The following is a 15,779-nucleotide window of genomic DNA, read 5'->3' on the forward strand; positions in this document are numbered from 1 at the left end:
ACATCTCCGTGAAACGGTGTGTTAATCTGGTGGAAAAAGTGCTGCGGTAGTCAATTGGTAATCTATAAAGGCCTGAGCTTTGTTTTTAGCCGAATCACAAATGGCTTGCTTGACATCTGCGGTTGTGACTGCAGCGTTAAGGAAATCCTAGGAAGCGAAAGATCAGACAGAACGGCCCCTTCTACCAGTCACTTATGCAGCCACACTATACTAGCAAAATAATTTAGTCAAGATTTTTTAAAATACCATGTGTGACATTACCGTCTGACATCCTAGTAATTACAGCGGTCATTGTAATGCTGCAAAGCATGTAAAAAATCAGTCTCTCAGTTACAACCTCTATTCCGCTCTGCAATGCCTGTGACATTATAGGCAAGATCTGAATCATTGGCTTAGAAGATTGCCAATCTACTGGGCATACAAGCATGGGCATGTATGCCAGGTATTTAGTATGTAGGAACCCACATGAAGCTTGCAATCTATGCAGAAAGTACTGCACGTGTAGAGGAATGCAAATATGAACATACGAACAACCAGTGAGTACTCACACTTCATAGTTTTAACAGCCACCTTCTGACTTTCTTCATCAGGGAGAGAAAGCTCTCCTTCCACCACTGAGCCAAACTCGCCTAAAGAAGAAATAAAGCCACATGGGTTAAAAATACAAAGGTCACAATGTAGCCGTCAATTTAATATGCACAACTGTCTGTCTGAATGGAAGTGAGCACAAGAAAGCAGCAATTCCACAAACACACTTCGTCAGCAACTTATCAACAGCTGGACCAAAACAAACACACTGGCAAGTTCCATTGTTCAAGGTGTTGTTGCATTCTTAAAGAGAAATACACACCCTGAGCCGCATTCACAAAGAAAAGTGGTGCATTTACACCCTTTGACATACTCCTATGCACCGGCAAATGCCTGACCTTTTTGAATTCGCAAGGTATAATTCTACAATAGGGAAATGGAGCGTGGTGTGCAAGTCAATTCTTGTTTTAACCCCTTGCATGCTGCCGCGATTCTGCGCCTGTGCGGCAGAATCGCGAGTGGGCGGGTTCATGACGGCCCTCAGCCGTCATCAGCACACGAGTGCCGTAGTGCATGACGGATGGGGGCCGTCATCAGCATGCAAAGGGTTCATATTTTTTTTATTCCTGCTCAGGATAAAAAACAAAAATCCTTGGAAAAGTGACTATAACAAAGGGGATGGCTCCAGTCCTTTTCTGGAGTTATTCTCCAAATGTTTCATGGTGCAAAGCGGTTAGAGTGGAGTTTGTGGGCTTTTACATACTGCCCAGTCAAACCATGCCTTGAATCTCCCACTCCCCACGGTTTTGTGGTGCTTACTTCCTCGTTATTGTATGCAGTTATGTTACATTTGCGCCTGCCAGGTACCCTTTTTAAAATGCCTCTCAATCATTAATGAAGCTCTTTCCGGATCTCGACGTACATTCATGGCAGCTTGACTCCTTGAAATACACGGCCCATTGTGGGTCATAACCAAACCACAAGATATCCTGCCTATCTTAACGTCAACCAGGGCGTGCAGCAGTCTGATGAGCCCCAAGCTTTGACATCATGAAATACATTCGTGGGCACCCAAATAGTGATTAAAAAGAAATTTAAAAAACAAGATGATTTTATAAAAATAAAAATAGTGAACCGGAAAACAAAAGCGGAAAAAAGGTTCAAATATGCACCTACGATATTTCATGGACCAATGTCAATGTTGCATCCTCAGAGTTTGACAGTTGTGTCACGTTTATTATGTTCTTTCACATTTTACATTTAACATTTTCCTACAAAACTAATTTCTACTCTTATCTAATTTTCCGGATCAGCATCCAGTAAGTAGTCTTGAGCTCTTGAGGAATCGCTGACCACTTAGTAGGCAAAGATAGCCATAGATCAATAATTAAAATACATAATTTACGTGGGATTGCCTGGGAAAGTTATATATTTTTTATCAATATCTATAGTCCGAATCAGAGGTATCCAGATGTAATGAAATGGGTCTCATTTCAGCTTGTGCCGTAAATTCAAATATCTTGAAAGTCCTGATTTGGAAGGACATGGTAATTCCTAGATATACAGTATTACAGGTCCTGGTTTTTCCAATGAATCTTTTGCCCACAAAAAACCTGGCTAAGTAGATCTGCGAAAAATGTAGAATTGGGGAGTACAATGCCTAAATCAGTGCAGAATCACTAGTTTACACAATATATCCTCATTTCTTGTGGACAAACTCACAGTGGTGTGGTAATATTACACCCATATGTTATTGAACCCCACAATTTTAGCTTTCTGGGTCTAGTATTAACGAATCTGGAGACCTTTGACTCAAAGAATGAGGGCCTTACTGAAAACACATGTTGCTTATTCAAGGGTTTGAAAAGTGTGTCTGATGAAAACATAGGCAGGCGCCCGCTTCAATGACATCACTGTTACATAGTGGTGCCAGATGTGCCTGGAGCTTTCATGGGGCTTCCTTTTGTTATTGTACTTGGCAGGAGAGGAGGTAAGTTCTCCTTCTCAGACGGAGGAGCCAATTGTACCGTTTGCCATGTGTAATCAACTGTAATTTTACGACGATAATAAGATCTTGCCTGATGAGCACTTTGTGAGGATGGAGATGTATATACAACAAGCATTTGCAATGCAATAGGTCTCGCATTTACGCGAGCTTGAGCTATCGGCATTGTAACTGACAAAGCCTTTTATTTATGTTTTTGTTTTTAAATTATAAATAAAAGGCATTGTCATTTACAATGCCAATAGCTTAATGTTGCGTAAATTCGAGACCTATTGCATTGCAAATGCTTGTTTTTTTTACAGAGGGCTAATTAGTATGTGTAGTGTCCTGGGGCGCCGGGTAGCGGTTCAGTCTACCCGCGCCACCCGGGGCACGTCAGCACTGGCGTATGACGCCATACGCCAGAACTATAAATAAAGGAGGCGTGGCTGACGACGGCAGTCAGAGGCACGCGAACCATCAGAGAAGTGTCCCGTGCTTTATTTATGCAGCGGCGCCGCGTTAATTAGCGCCAGCGCAATTAGCCACATTACACTGGCGACGAGGGCAACAAAGAGCCCATGCTGTGCTGTGAAGGCCTCCCTCGGCTGCTGACACGCCCCCAGTGTCCCTACCCTCGTAAGGCCCACCCTGCCACCACGTGCTAGGCCTCTGCACAGGAGAATACCCCCGGATCCACAAGGCTGGAAAAAGGTGTCTCCCCAAAATACCAGCTGGTGCCTTTCAGGAGAGATGGAAGGGTGAAAATAAGCTCAAGCCCCCTGCCACTTAGAGCAGTGCTTCCACGTACTGAAGCCCCGTGGACCTGCACCACCAATTGGTCAGAGAGACCGGACCGACGTCCTGCAGGGAGGAGGGTGAGTGGGCACACTCCCAGGTGCCACGTGGCTCTGCAACTGAGCACAAATCTGTGCAGCCAGATAAGCAAACCGGGAGGAAGAAGGGGAAGAAAGCCATCTAGAGGGGAGCCCCCACGACATTTTGACGCTTGAAGCAGCATAAAATAGCACATCAGAGAGGCAGCAACGCACGTGCTGCGGCGAGGAGCTTTCCGCACACCCCAAAATTGCGTCAATTCCCGCCATCGAGCCATTTATAGTGGACGGGTCTCCGTCATCGCTAGCCCCACGATGGAAAGACTGGACAGATCACCTCCAAATCTACTTCGAAGGGGCGGGCACCGCCAGAGAAAGACGCAGAGCCCTGCTTCTCCACCTGGGAGGTAAAGATATCCACAGAATCTACAAAACCCTTGTGGAAGCCACGCCAAAAACGTATCTCATACTCCTCAATGCTCTGAATGCGCACTTCGAGCCTATGGCGAGCAAAGACTACGAGAGATTCATATTCCGCCAAGCTAAGCATGATGCGGAGGAGTCAGTAGATGCATTCCACGGGAGGCTGAAAGAGCTAGCCAGCACGTGTGGATTCCGCGACGAGCAAGAAGAAATCAGAGGACAAATCATTCAAGGGTGCTACTCTTCCAAACTCAGGGTCGCCATACTCCAAGAAGACGGCAAGCCACTAGCAGACATCCTCAAGCTTGGGCGATCAAAATAACTGTCGCAGGCCAGAGCCTCCCACATGGAAGCAGCCCTTCACCGGCCCATCAAGACGGAACAGGTCAACAGGGCAGAGAAGGCGAACGTCGTAAGGCCAAAAACGCGCCAATACGCGAACAAGAAACCGCCGGACAAGCGAAAAGAGTGCGGGTACTGCGGAGACCAGCCACACCGCATGCAAGACTGCCCAGCGAAAGGAAAAAAGTGCAGTGCATGTGGGTGGATGAACCACTTCGCAGCGGTCTGCAGATCCACGAAGGCCAAGAGGGAAGCGGCACATGTGGTGCAGGAAGATCAAGACAGCGAAGATATGGATGACGACACGGGTGATTACCCGGTTCATTACGTGTTCGCAATCGACCAACCACAAAGAAAGAAGCGACGTCTCCCGAAGTGCCGCATCAAGATCCATCAACAAGAAGTAAGAGCCACTATAGACACAGGCGCATCCATTGAGTTGATGGCCGCCAATGTATACAACCAGCTAAGTATCCGGCCTCCCCTACGTGAAGCCCGCATCAGAGTGTTCGCGTACGGACAGAAAACACCTATCCCCCTAATAGGGTGTTTCAAGACAGAACTACAACACCAAGATCTGAAAGTACCCACCACAGTATATGTCACCAAGGAGGACTGTGGTATGCTAATCAGCGGGCAATCCGCGGAGGAACTGAGGCTGATATCATTCGCCATGGCCGTGCTAGAAGAGGAATTGGACTCAATAATGGAAGAATTTGGGGAAGTCTTCAAAGGCATCGGATGCCTGAAAGGGAAAGAAGTCTCCCTCCACATCGATCCATCGGTCCAACCAGTGGCACTGCGGCACCGGCGCATAGCATTCCATCTACGGAAAAAAGTAGAGGAAGAGTTGGAGGCGTTGGAGAGACAAGGCATCATTGAAAAGGTCAGCGGGCCCACCCCATGGGTGTCTCCGATCGTGGTAGCTCGCAAGCCGAAGCAGCCCGGGCAAGTCCGCATCTGTGTGGATATGCGTCTCCCGAATGCAGCGGTGAAGAGAGAACGACATCTAACTCCCACCATAGATGACATCCTGGGGGAGCTGAACGGGGCCCGATGGTTCTCGAAGGTAGATCTCCGCTCCGGGTATCATCAACTACCACTCCACCAGGATTCCCGCTACATAACCACTTTTTCCACGCAGGTAGGCATCCGGCGATACCGACGCCAAAACTTCGGAATCTCTAGTGCCGCGGAGGTATTCCAAAATACCATTCGAGAGGTGCTCAGCGGACTACCAGGAGTCCTAAATGTGAGCGATGATCTGTTAATTTATGCATCTTCAGTAGAAGAACATCACCAGAGACTGAGAGGAGTCCTTCAGAGAATCAAGGACTCGGGTCTAACCCTACACCGCGAAAAATGTCAGTTCTTGCAAAACAAGATCAGCTTCTTTGGATACACCTTTTCTGACCAAGGAATAGCACCAGATCCCGATAAGGTGAGGGACGTCCAAGAAGCCCCAGCCCCCTCTAACATCTCGGAGGTCAGAAGCTTCCTGGGCATGGTGAACTTTTGTGGCCGTTTCGTACCCGATTTATTGAACATCACCAAGCCCCTGAGAGAACTGACAAAATCCACCACCATGTGGCAATGGGGCCAGGAGCAGGAGCAGGCATTCAAAGCCACGAAAGCCGCCCTGTCAGCAGACACTACACTGTCATACTTTGACCCCTGCAAGCCCACCAACGTCGCTGTGGATGCTAGACCCTACGGGCTGGGAGCCGTACTTACCCAACTTCAAGGAAACGGAGAATGGGCACCCATCGCCTATGCCAGCCGCTCCCTAACGGACACCGAGCAGAGGTATTCTCAAATAGAGCGGGAGGCAATCGCAATTCACTGGGCTTGCCGGCACTTTCATGTCTATGTGTACGGCCATGCCTTCACGGTATCTACAGACCACAAGCCTCTCATACCCCTGTTCCAAGGATCAGTATCAAAACCGCCACCGAGGATTGAGAAGTGGATCCTTCAACTGCAAGGGTATGACTACAGGGTGGAGTACAAACCTGGATCGACGAATCCAGCAGACTACCTTTCAAGACACCCCCGAGCGGCAACCAGGGCAGAGAAAGAAGTTGCGGAGGATACCGAGGAATATGTTCGGATGGTGCTAGAAAGGTCGAGACCCCTACCAATAAGCATGAAGACAATCATAGAAGCCACCCACAATGACGAGTGCCTCCAGCTGGCGGCCGACGCCGTCAGATCAAACAACTGGCGCCCCATTCAAGCCACATTGGGCAGAAGGACACAACAAGCCAGACTAACACTCGAGTCCCTCATGAGAGTGAAGGAAGAACTGTCCGTGGACAGTCAAGGATGCCTTCTACGGGGACCAAGACTAGTCATGCCAGCCAGCCTAACACAACGGGCAGTAAAACTGGCTCACAGAGGACACCAGGGGATGGTGAAGACCAAGAGCCGGTTAAGAGCCAAGGTATGGTTTCCTGGAATGGACGCGATGTTAGAGCAGACAGTCAGGACGTGCTCCTGGTGCCAGGCCGCAGGACCGCCAGATCGGCCTCATCCAGTCATTACGGAATACAACCCTCAGAGGCCGTGGGAGTGCGTGAGCGCAGACTTCGGGCACCTTCCTGATGGACGCTACGCGTTGGTGATAATCGACGACTTCACAAAATATCCTGAAGTAGAGATCATTGAAAATCAGACGGCCATGGAGGTGATCACCAAATTCGAGAAGACAATAGCCACACATGGTATCTTTGAGGTTGTCAAGACATATAATGGCCCCCCTTTTCAAGGACAGGAATTTGCCGACTACATGAAGAGCTGGGGGATCCATCACCGAAAGGTGACCCCGCGCTGGCCCCAAGCCAATGGGGAAGTAGAGAGATTCATGCGCACGCTAAACAAAGCGATACACATTGCACATGCGGACGGAACGCCGATAGAGAGGGCCATTTATGGTTTTCTGCGAGAATACCGGTTGACCCCGCACATCACTACGGAAGCAGCACCTGGACCGGCGACAATGGGCCGAGTGATCAGCGACACCATCCCGAGTCACCCCACCCGGACCCCAGCCCTAATCGATGCAGAGAAGACACTAGCCAATCGGACTCACTCCAACAACCAAGCCAGTCGCAAGCGGGGAGCCAAAGAATCTGAAATACAAGCAAGAGACCAAGTCTACGTTAAGGACCGATATCCCGGGAGCAAGTTCCGGCTTCCGTTCGAACACAAGCCGCCGAACCGGCACTATGGTGACGGCTCAAAGAGGCACCGAAACTGTCACTCGCAATATCTCGTTCTTCAAAAAGGTACACCCAGGTATGCCACCTCCCCAAGGATCTGACCTCATCGGAGCGACCGACAGTCCCCACAGGAGTGATGATAGACTGGAGTCACCCGAACCGTACATCCACGAAGAAGAGGACCTGACGGACCAAAACCATTCATTGCCACCCCTGACTCCAGAGAGGAGCCTCTCAGATTCTCCGGCCGCGGGCCGGGAGAGTGGTCCATCTCAGAGGGCCACTCCGCAGATGCCTCTGTTCCGCGGGGAGCAGTCCAGGTACAGTTTGCGGAGAAATCCTGCCCCGTCCTTCCAGCTGGCGGACTTCCTGGTATGATGATCCATGGGCACTGAACGAGAGACTGGTAATAGATCCCAAATTTTCCATTATGTTTAAATGAACGTTTTGTTTAATAAAGGTTAGAAGGAATGTAGTGTCCTGGGGCGCCGGGTAGCGGTTCAGTCTACCCGCGCCGCCCGGGGCACGTCAGCACTGGCGTATGACGCCATACGCCAGAACTATAAATAAAGGAGGCGTGGCTGACGATGGCAGTCAGAGGCACGCGAACCATCAGAGAAGTGTCCCGTGCTTTATTTATGCGGCGGCGCCGCGTTAATTAGCGCCAGCGCAATTAGCCACATTACAGTATGGACATGGCCTGCAAATTATACGTCATTCGAAAATATCATTGTGCAGAATTTGATCGGAATATTTCAGAACAACCAGATGGATCAAAAGCCACTCGGTTCAGGGATGTGGGATCAGTGAGCTTTGCGACACAACCAACTGCACGAGCACGAAGACAACAGCAAAGCAAATCTGGCAGACTGGCTTTGGAGGTATTTCCCTAGAGCAGAGGTCAAGGGCTCGGAAAGCCCAGAAGAGTTTGGGCAAGAGCCAGTCGACACTGACTACTCTGGCTCTCGCTGGCTGCCAGAAGCAAGCACAAAAGTGCCGGTGAGCCGCCATTTCAGAACCCTGCAGCGTCACTGACTCTTCCCCAACCCTCCTGGCCCCTCATAGGTTCCCTCCCCTTCCGGTTTTAAGTGTGAGCTCCACTTTCCTCCGGCAGCGCCCTGTCGGTCCTGGGGGGCTTGTGTTGCTATGTGTGAACCGCCGGCACAAACACTGCTTTTTTCATCCCTCTCTTCATCTGTTCCTGCTCGATCAGTAATAAATCATCAACATCGCACTTTTATTAGTGCTTCTCACTTTCAAATTCCAGCTCGCGCAGGAGGCTCATCATCATTCTGGGCATTCTTATTGGCAGGTATCCAGTTGCGATCTGCTGCTGGTGGCTGGGATCGGCCTGCTGCTCTCTGCCCCGCTGGACCACTCATTAACTCCAGTACTTCACGGATGCCTATATGGCACTGATTTCGCCCACACGTACTAACAGCCCTGCAGATATATCCGCATATATGGTATAGAACGAGCGCTGCAACATGTTCCCATATTGGCAGGACACAAGTAAATAGCATTTCTACTCTTGAGTTTAACATATTGGGGCATTCTGGGAGTTGTAGTCTTCGGTGAAGAATTAGTCCACTGTCATGGCTGAAAGCAGTCACTTGTAGAGGGGAAGCAGAGGCTGTGGGCATGCTGTCCACCCTTCAAGGCTCTAAACCCAGATATGGTTGTCCCCGAATTTTGTAACTTAAGTACTTAAGTGCCATGATCCACCCCTTATTACAATCCACAGCACACTTGCAGCTAGATTCATCAAGCTTAATTGCGCTCGCAAAGGGCCAGATTCTGAGAATCTGGCCCTTTGCGAGTGCAATTTTTGCATTTGGGATTCATCATCCCAAATGCAAAATTCGCTATTAAAGAATTCGCACAATTGCGAGGAATTGCATTAAAGGAATCTCTATTTGAGATTCCTTAAATGCAATTCATGAACTATTTTGAAATTGCGAAATCGCAATTTAGGACCACTATTTACCATGAAGTCAAACCTCGTGGTAAATAGCTAAAACTTAGAAAAATGCATTTAAATGCATTTTTCCAAGTTGCATGTTACACACACACATGTCCTTTGGACGTGTGTGCACAACATCAGTGTAAATTCACATTTCAGGGGTGCTACAGGGTGTCCTTTGGACACCCCTGCACCCTTGAAATCGCATCCTTATTTGCGATTAGCAAATTGCTAATCGCAAATAAGGAATAACTCTCCATTCATTCCTATGGGCCTTTAGGCCCATAGGAATGAATGGGGAGTTATTCCTTATTTGCAATTAGCAATTTGCTAATCGCAAATAAGGAATGTGTAGGAATCGCAATTTATTTAGCAATTCCTACATGAATCCCGTTTTGCAAGTCCTTAATAGCGATTCCTTATGAATTGCTATTAAAGACTCGCAAAACAGCCCTTTCATGAATCTAGCTGTTAGTGGTCTATCCGTACTCCCTACAAATCAAAATATATATCTGTCGATCATAGGTCCCTTTTAATAACCTCTTTAAAACCTAAAAAGTTGTGACATTCCACAAAGATAGTTGCTTAATGAGGACACCGATGATCCTCTATCTGTTTTTATCTTATTAGGCACTACGAGTAATCCGTTTCAGCATGCATAGACCCTCACCCGCTAAGGTGACATGCTTCATCATCGGGTAATGCTCCACTTTACGTTGGGTGTGCAATACCCAATGGGCTCCTTTCAGAGCTCTTTGCCAGAGATCTTTTTATCCTAAGTTCAATGACTAGCTAGTCCAAAGAACAGAACTCATTTCAGGATTGCAGTTGTGTGATAGTTTTAGATTAGGTGATATTACAAAAATTATCTATGGAAAACCTGTGTATTCTTTTTAATAATGGGCTGAATCTATGGTTAGAATAAATGAAAGAAAAGGAAAGTAGCAGGACATAATCATAATGTAAGTCAAAGAAGCAAGTGGTCGACATGTTTCTTGCCCTAAATGCCAATGGTGTCTATGGCATTCATCAGGACCTATGTATGAATACCCTATTCTAAGTCTAAGCCCTACAGCGAAGGTATGAGAAGTAATTATGGCTAAGACCTCTTATATGAAGATCTTCACAGAATGTCACACCTTTTCGTTTATACTTATTATCTGTGATGACCAAATCAATCCTCTTATTACCTTGACATATGTAGAAGATTAGCATCCTCCAGAAACAAATGTTCCCATACATCATAGCTTGATGTGCAGGTTAAGAAATCAACCAAGCCGGCTAAAGTTGGAAACCGGTACAGATATTGCACTTACCAGAAAATCTGGGCTCTGCTCCATATAAGAGACCATCTAAGTGGACTCAGCCCTCTGGTCTAGTGATAGGGATTGCATAACGGGCCACAAGAGAATAACTGCAAGCACACTGGAATAGGCTAATGGAAGCTATCCCACCAATAGCTTGTGGGATGGGGAGGGTGTGCTCCTTCGCCACATCCAGCTCATACAAAAAAACAACTAATAATACATGAATGGGTTTCTTCTAGATTAAGAGGCCACTTCCAGGGTAGCTGACAGACAACCGATCCCAGGTAGAACTGCATTATACACTCTACCACTACCCTATTCACGTCTGAGCATTTATACATACAGACACATATATATACGACAATCAGACAACAAGTCATTTCAGGCACACATGGAGGGTAAACAAATCTACAGTCAATCCATAGACTTCACCAGTGAAATCCGAGATGACATTACATCCTAAGGAATTCTTACACCATGAATGACAATATGAAAAGGCACACAGTTTCTCCCATAGAATTCCTCCACAAAGGGAATTTTCACAGTTCAGTAGTCATACCAAAACACTTTAGCACCGATCAACAGATGGGGGTCCATATGCTTCCAAGTGTGGATAATGCTTATGAAACGCAAAGCAAATGGAAGGCCTGTCATTCCAAATGTCTTACCTTCACCCAGCACCTTCCCCAGAATAAGGGTATCTCTGTCAATCATTACATCCCGGAGTTTTTCTTGAAGATCTTCACTTATTCCCAAATTACTCACTGTAAAAAAATATGCATTTATTAACATCTCGAGGACAATGGACACAGATATACCACATTCTTTAAGGGTTTTCATGGAAAGCTTGAGGAAGGTAGGTCACTAGACAATGCATGTAAAGTATTAATCCTATAACTGGTCTTCACAGTAAAACCCTTCCCCGCAGGTTCAAATGACTGTTGCCATATTCACAGTGCATCATCTCTTTCGCAGTGAGAATAGAAGGGGTGTATAGTTTAGGAAGACCTCCTAAAAGCACACCCACAAGACACTTCAGCAAGTCCCCAAGAAACACACTTTCCTCGAGCAATATTTCTGTACATTTCATGGCAAAAAGGCCAGTGATCTTGTAAAAGACTGGCATAAGCAAGATTAACATCAGATCAAAGAGACTCACACATGCTCAGGGAATAAATGGGTACCACATTCTCTAGTTTGCTAATCGTGAATTTGAAGATGTAAAATAAACATAAATTGACACAGCAAGAGTCCACGCTTTATTTCGACAGAGCACTGAGTGGTATTCACTTGAAGGGATTCTCCATTATAGAATACTTGGAACTGAACTAGTGGGCCAGGGAATGCCAAGTCCCCCACTGTACCTTGTTCCTCGCAGAAGGCTCAGGTCCTGTGGCAGTTCTAATCCTCCCATTTGTTCCTGTTTTATCCACCCAATTGTAAAAGGAGTCTACGATTCCATCCATGCAGGTCTAGCAGCTAACTAGTAACTCCTTTCTCCTATCTAAGGGAGTGGGTAGGCTGGTTACCTTTATCAACGCTAGCCAGTGGAGAGAGCGGGAAATTTGTGGTGCAGTTGGTAGCCAAAATCTCCCTTACATGCCTCTTGGCTACCAGGCCACATTAAGGTTCAGTTTCGAGAATTTTATTTAGTGAGTTTCATTGCATAACTGCTTATGCTTTTTACCATGATTCAAACATGTGGAGTGGATTTGTAGTGCCCTTGAAGTAAAATGATATGGAGGCATGGCAATGTAAAACTTTTGAGACCTTGCTTTAGTCTTCTATCACCATGACTCCAGGCAGTTAGTGTATGGAAAGCTACTCCATCTCTATCTATGGGACTAAGATAAAAGAGGAGGATATGGGTGCCTGTGACTGAGGGACATGGATTGGTTCTTTTTCTCTATGTCCTGGCCAATGGTACTGGCACACTATTTACCTATGCCAATGCTGCAGGTGCTTTAGAGGTTGATCATACTTTTTTTTATGTATTCGAGCCATCAGCTCTAGCGTATCAGTACTTCGTCATCTCAGTTCTTACCATGCTAGGAACTTTCTTCTTTTCATTTCTACAGCTCACACTTGCTACTATCTAATGTCCACCACATTAGCAACTATTTTACGAGTTTAAGCTTGTGTTGCATGACAATCTTAGGGCTGCATGTTCTGGTCCTGGATCTGACGGCAAAGATCAACGAGGGGCAGAAAACACTGTCATGGCACATGACAACTAAACCGTTCAACTAATCTGAGACTTGTAGAGGAGAAATGAAAAAGAGAGATGGGAAAAACAAGTAAGCAATACTGAGAAGACTGCAAGAAGATTTTGGTTTTGGTAAAATAGAAGAAAGAACTTTGCTGGCACAGAGAGTGAAGGGGTCCATTCTGCCTGTGAGAATGTAAGCGGTTTCCCACCTGCTTTTGAGGCCACACGATACACTTACTTTTCCTTCCTGGTTTCCTCCACACAATTAGTTACTCTCTTTCTACCTTAAGCTGATGAAGCCCTTTTGTCCAACAAATTTGGAATAGTGAGAACGAAGGCTCTAGTGATGCTGGTTCACATTATTTACTTGTTCATACAAACAGTTCACACCATTAGACATTGCAGAAGTTGCCTGATGTTCAAAGTCATTGCTGAATTTGCCTGACGTCCAGTCATTGCTAAAGTTGCCTGACATTTAAAGACAATGGAGAAGGTGCTCGACATACAGTCAATGCTGAAGTTGCCTGACTTTCAAAGGCATTGCTGAGGTTGCCTGACTTTCAGAGGCATTGATGAAGTTGCCTGACTTTCATATGCATTGCTTAAGTTTCCTGACTTTCAAAGGCATTGCTGAAGTTGCTTGCTGTTCAAAGGCATTGCTGAAGTTGCCTGATGGTCAAACGCATTGCTGAAGTTGCCTGACTTTCAAAGGCATTGCTGAAGTTGCCTGATGTTCAAAGCCATTGCAGAAGTTGCCTGACGTTTAAAGACATTGCAGAAGTTGCCTGACGTTTAAAGACATTGCTGAAGTTGCCTGACATTCAAAGTCATTGCTTAAGTTGCCTGACATTCAAAGACATTGCTGAAGTTGCCTCACATGTGAAGTCATCGATGAAATTGCCTGACATTTACATTCAAAGTCATGCTGAAGTTGCCTGATGTTCAAAGCCCTTGCTGAAGTTGCCGGACATCCAAAGTCATTGCTGAAGTTGCCTGACTTTCATAGGCATTGCTGAAGTTTCCTGACTTTCAAAGGCATTGCTGAAGTTGCCTGCTGTTCAAAGGCATTGCTGAAGTTGCCTGATGGTCAAACGCTTTGCTGAAGTTGCCTGACTTTCAAAGGCATTGCTGAAGTTGCCTGACGTTCAATGTCATTGCTTAAGTTGCCAGACATTCAAAGTCATTGCTTAAGTTGCCTGACATTGACATTCAAAGACATTGCTGAAGTTGCCTGACATTCTAAGTCATTGTTTAAGTTGCCTGACATTCAAAGACATTGCTGAAGTTGCCTGACATTTGAAGTCATCGATGAAATTGCCTGACATTCACATTCAAAGTCATTGCTGAAGTTGCCTGATGTTCAAGGCCATTGCTGAAGTTGCCTGACATCCAAAGTCATTGCTGAAGTTGCCAGACGTTCAAAGTCATTGCTTAAGTTGTCTGGCATTGACATTCAAAGACATTGCTTAAGTTGCCTGACATTCAAAGTCATTGCTGAAGTTGCCAGATGTTCAATGTTATTGCTGAAGTTGCCTGAAATTGACATTCAAAGACATTGCTGAAGTTGCCTGACATTTACATTCAAAGTCATTGCTGAAGTTGCCGGACATTGCCATTCAAAGTCATTGTTGCAGTTGCCAGATGTTCAAAGTCATTGCTGAAGTTGCCTGACATTGACATTTAAAGAGATTGCTGAAGTTGCCTGACATTCAAAGTCATTGTTGAAGTTGCCAGATGTTCAAAGTCATTGCTGAAGTTGCCTGACATTGGCATTCAAAGACATTGCTGAAGTTGCCTGACATTCAAAGTAATTGTTGAAGTTGCCAGATGTTCAAAGTAATTGTTGAAGTTGCCAGATGTTCAAAGTCATTGCTGAAGTTGCCTGACATTGACATTCAAAGACATTGCTGAAGTTGCCTGACATTGACATTCAAAGACATTGCTGAAGTTGCCTGACATTCATTACAGAAGGCCCTAAGCATACTCTCTGCGCAGATTTTCCCCTTATCTCCCTCATGCCCCATTTTCCAAGGACGACTGCAAGCAAAAGCTAAGAAATAACTTACATGTAACTTCGATGGCTTTCCGGCAGTAGGTCTGTTTTGCTGTAAAATTCACTACCATATCCGACTCATTCGCACTGCTAAACGCATACCTACAGAAGGCAAAGACAGAAAAAAATGAACTCTTTAACCGGCTTGTGGTCCCACAGACTTTGTACAGATTAGTCAGAACCGATTACATAAACAAGTATACGCTGAGTCACCTAAAGGCGGAAACACAATGGAGGAATGTAGCGCCACATTCTTGGTGATGTACCGCATTTCCCTCACACACGTGCCACTTGTTTCTAAAATTATATAAAAAATGGCTGCTTTGGCAGCTTGTTCTTTCAGGAGCAGATGGCCAGATGTGATTCAGTCTTCACAATATGAAAAGGAAGCTGCACATGCCGTCCAAAGTACAGCAGTGTTTTGCTTAGTCATAATGTAGCCCGAGTCTCCATGTTGATAACAGGATTGTCCTTCAGAGGACCCCAAAGGAAACAACAGCCTTGAAGCCTGACTCACAGATGACTAAAGTAAGTTGAAGTTATTTATATCATGTTAATAATAATGCTATGCGTGGATAGTAAATAAGGTGGTACAATGACACATTGAGCTGAACACTCACAGCTAACACCTGCTGTGTTCTAGATGTCACAGGTTTAAATCCCTGCAGGAAACTAAACTTTGCCTTTCATCATTCCCAGGCCGGTAAATGGAGAACCATTAAATAGGTTAATAGTAAGGCTGGTTATTAATTTAATTTAATTTACAGGTTAAGAAGCATGCTTTTGAATAACTAACTTTCTTAAATACAATTTTGCTCCTAATGCCTATGTCAGTTCATATTTCTTTCTCATTCTATTAAGGAGGGCCCTCTGCCAGTGTCTGTGCCATCACCACCTGTCTCCTGCAAAATGG

The 15,779-nt window shown here is 45.9% G+C and overlaps 1 protein-coding gene across 2 annotated transcripts in view; it reads right to left on the reverse strand.

Annotated features, from left to right (window-relative positions):
* MERTK (MER proto-oncogene, tyrosine kinase) overlaps positions 1 to 15,779 on the reverse strand; it is a 570,203-nt gene that overhangs the window by 93,547 nt on the left and 460,877 nt on the right. For both annotated transcript variants that reach the window (XM_078649038.1, XM_078649039.1), the window contains exons 11-13: positions 14,880 to 14,968; positions 11,273 to 11,368; positions 549 to 629 (exon numbers count right to left, since the gene is read on the reverse strand). In XM_078649038.1, coding sequence (XP_078505164.1) covers positions 549 to 629; positions 11,273 to 11,368; positions 14,880 to 14,968 — 266 coding nt within the window. The remainder of the gene's footprint in view (positions 1 to 548; positions 630 to 11,272; positions 11,369 to 14,879; positions 14,969 to 15,779) is intronic.

The sequence above is a fragment of the Lissotriton helveticus genome, chromosome 6, assembly GCF_964261635.1.
Source record: "Lissotriton helveticus chromosome 6, aLisHel1.1, whole genome shotgun sequence".
In the NCBI taxonomy this organism is placed as follows: Eukaryota; Metazoa; Chordata; class Amphibia; order Caudata; family Salamandridae; genus Lissotriton; species Lissotriton helveticus.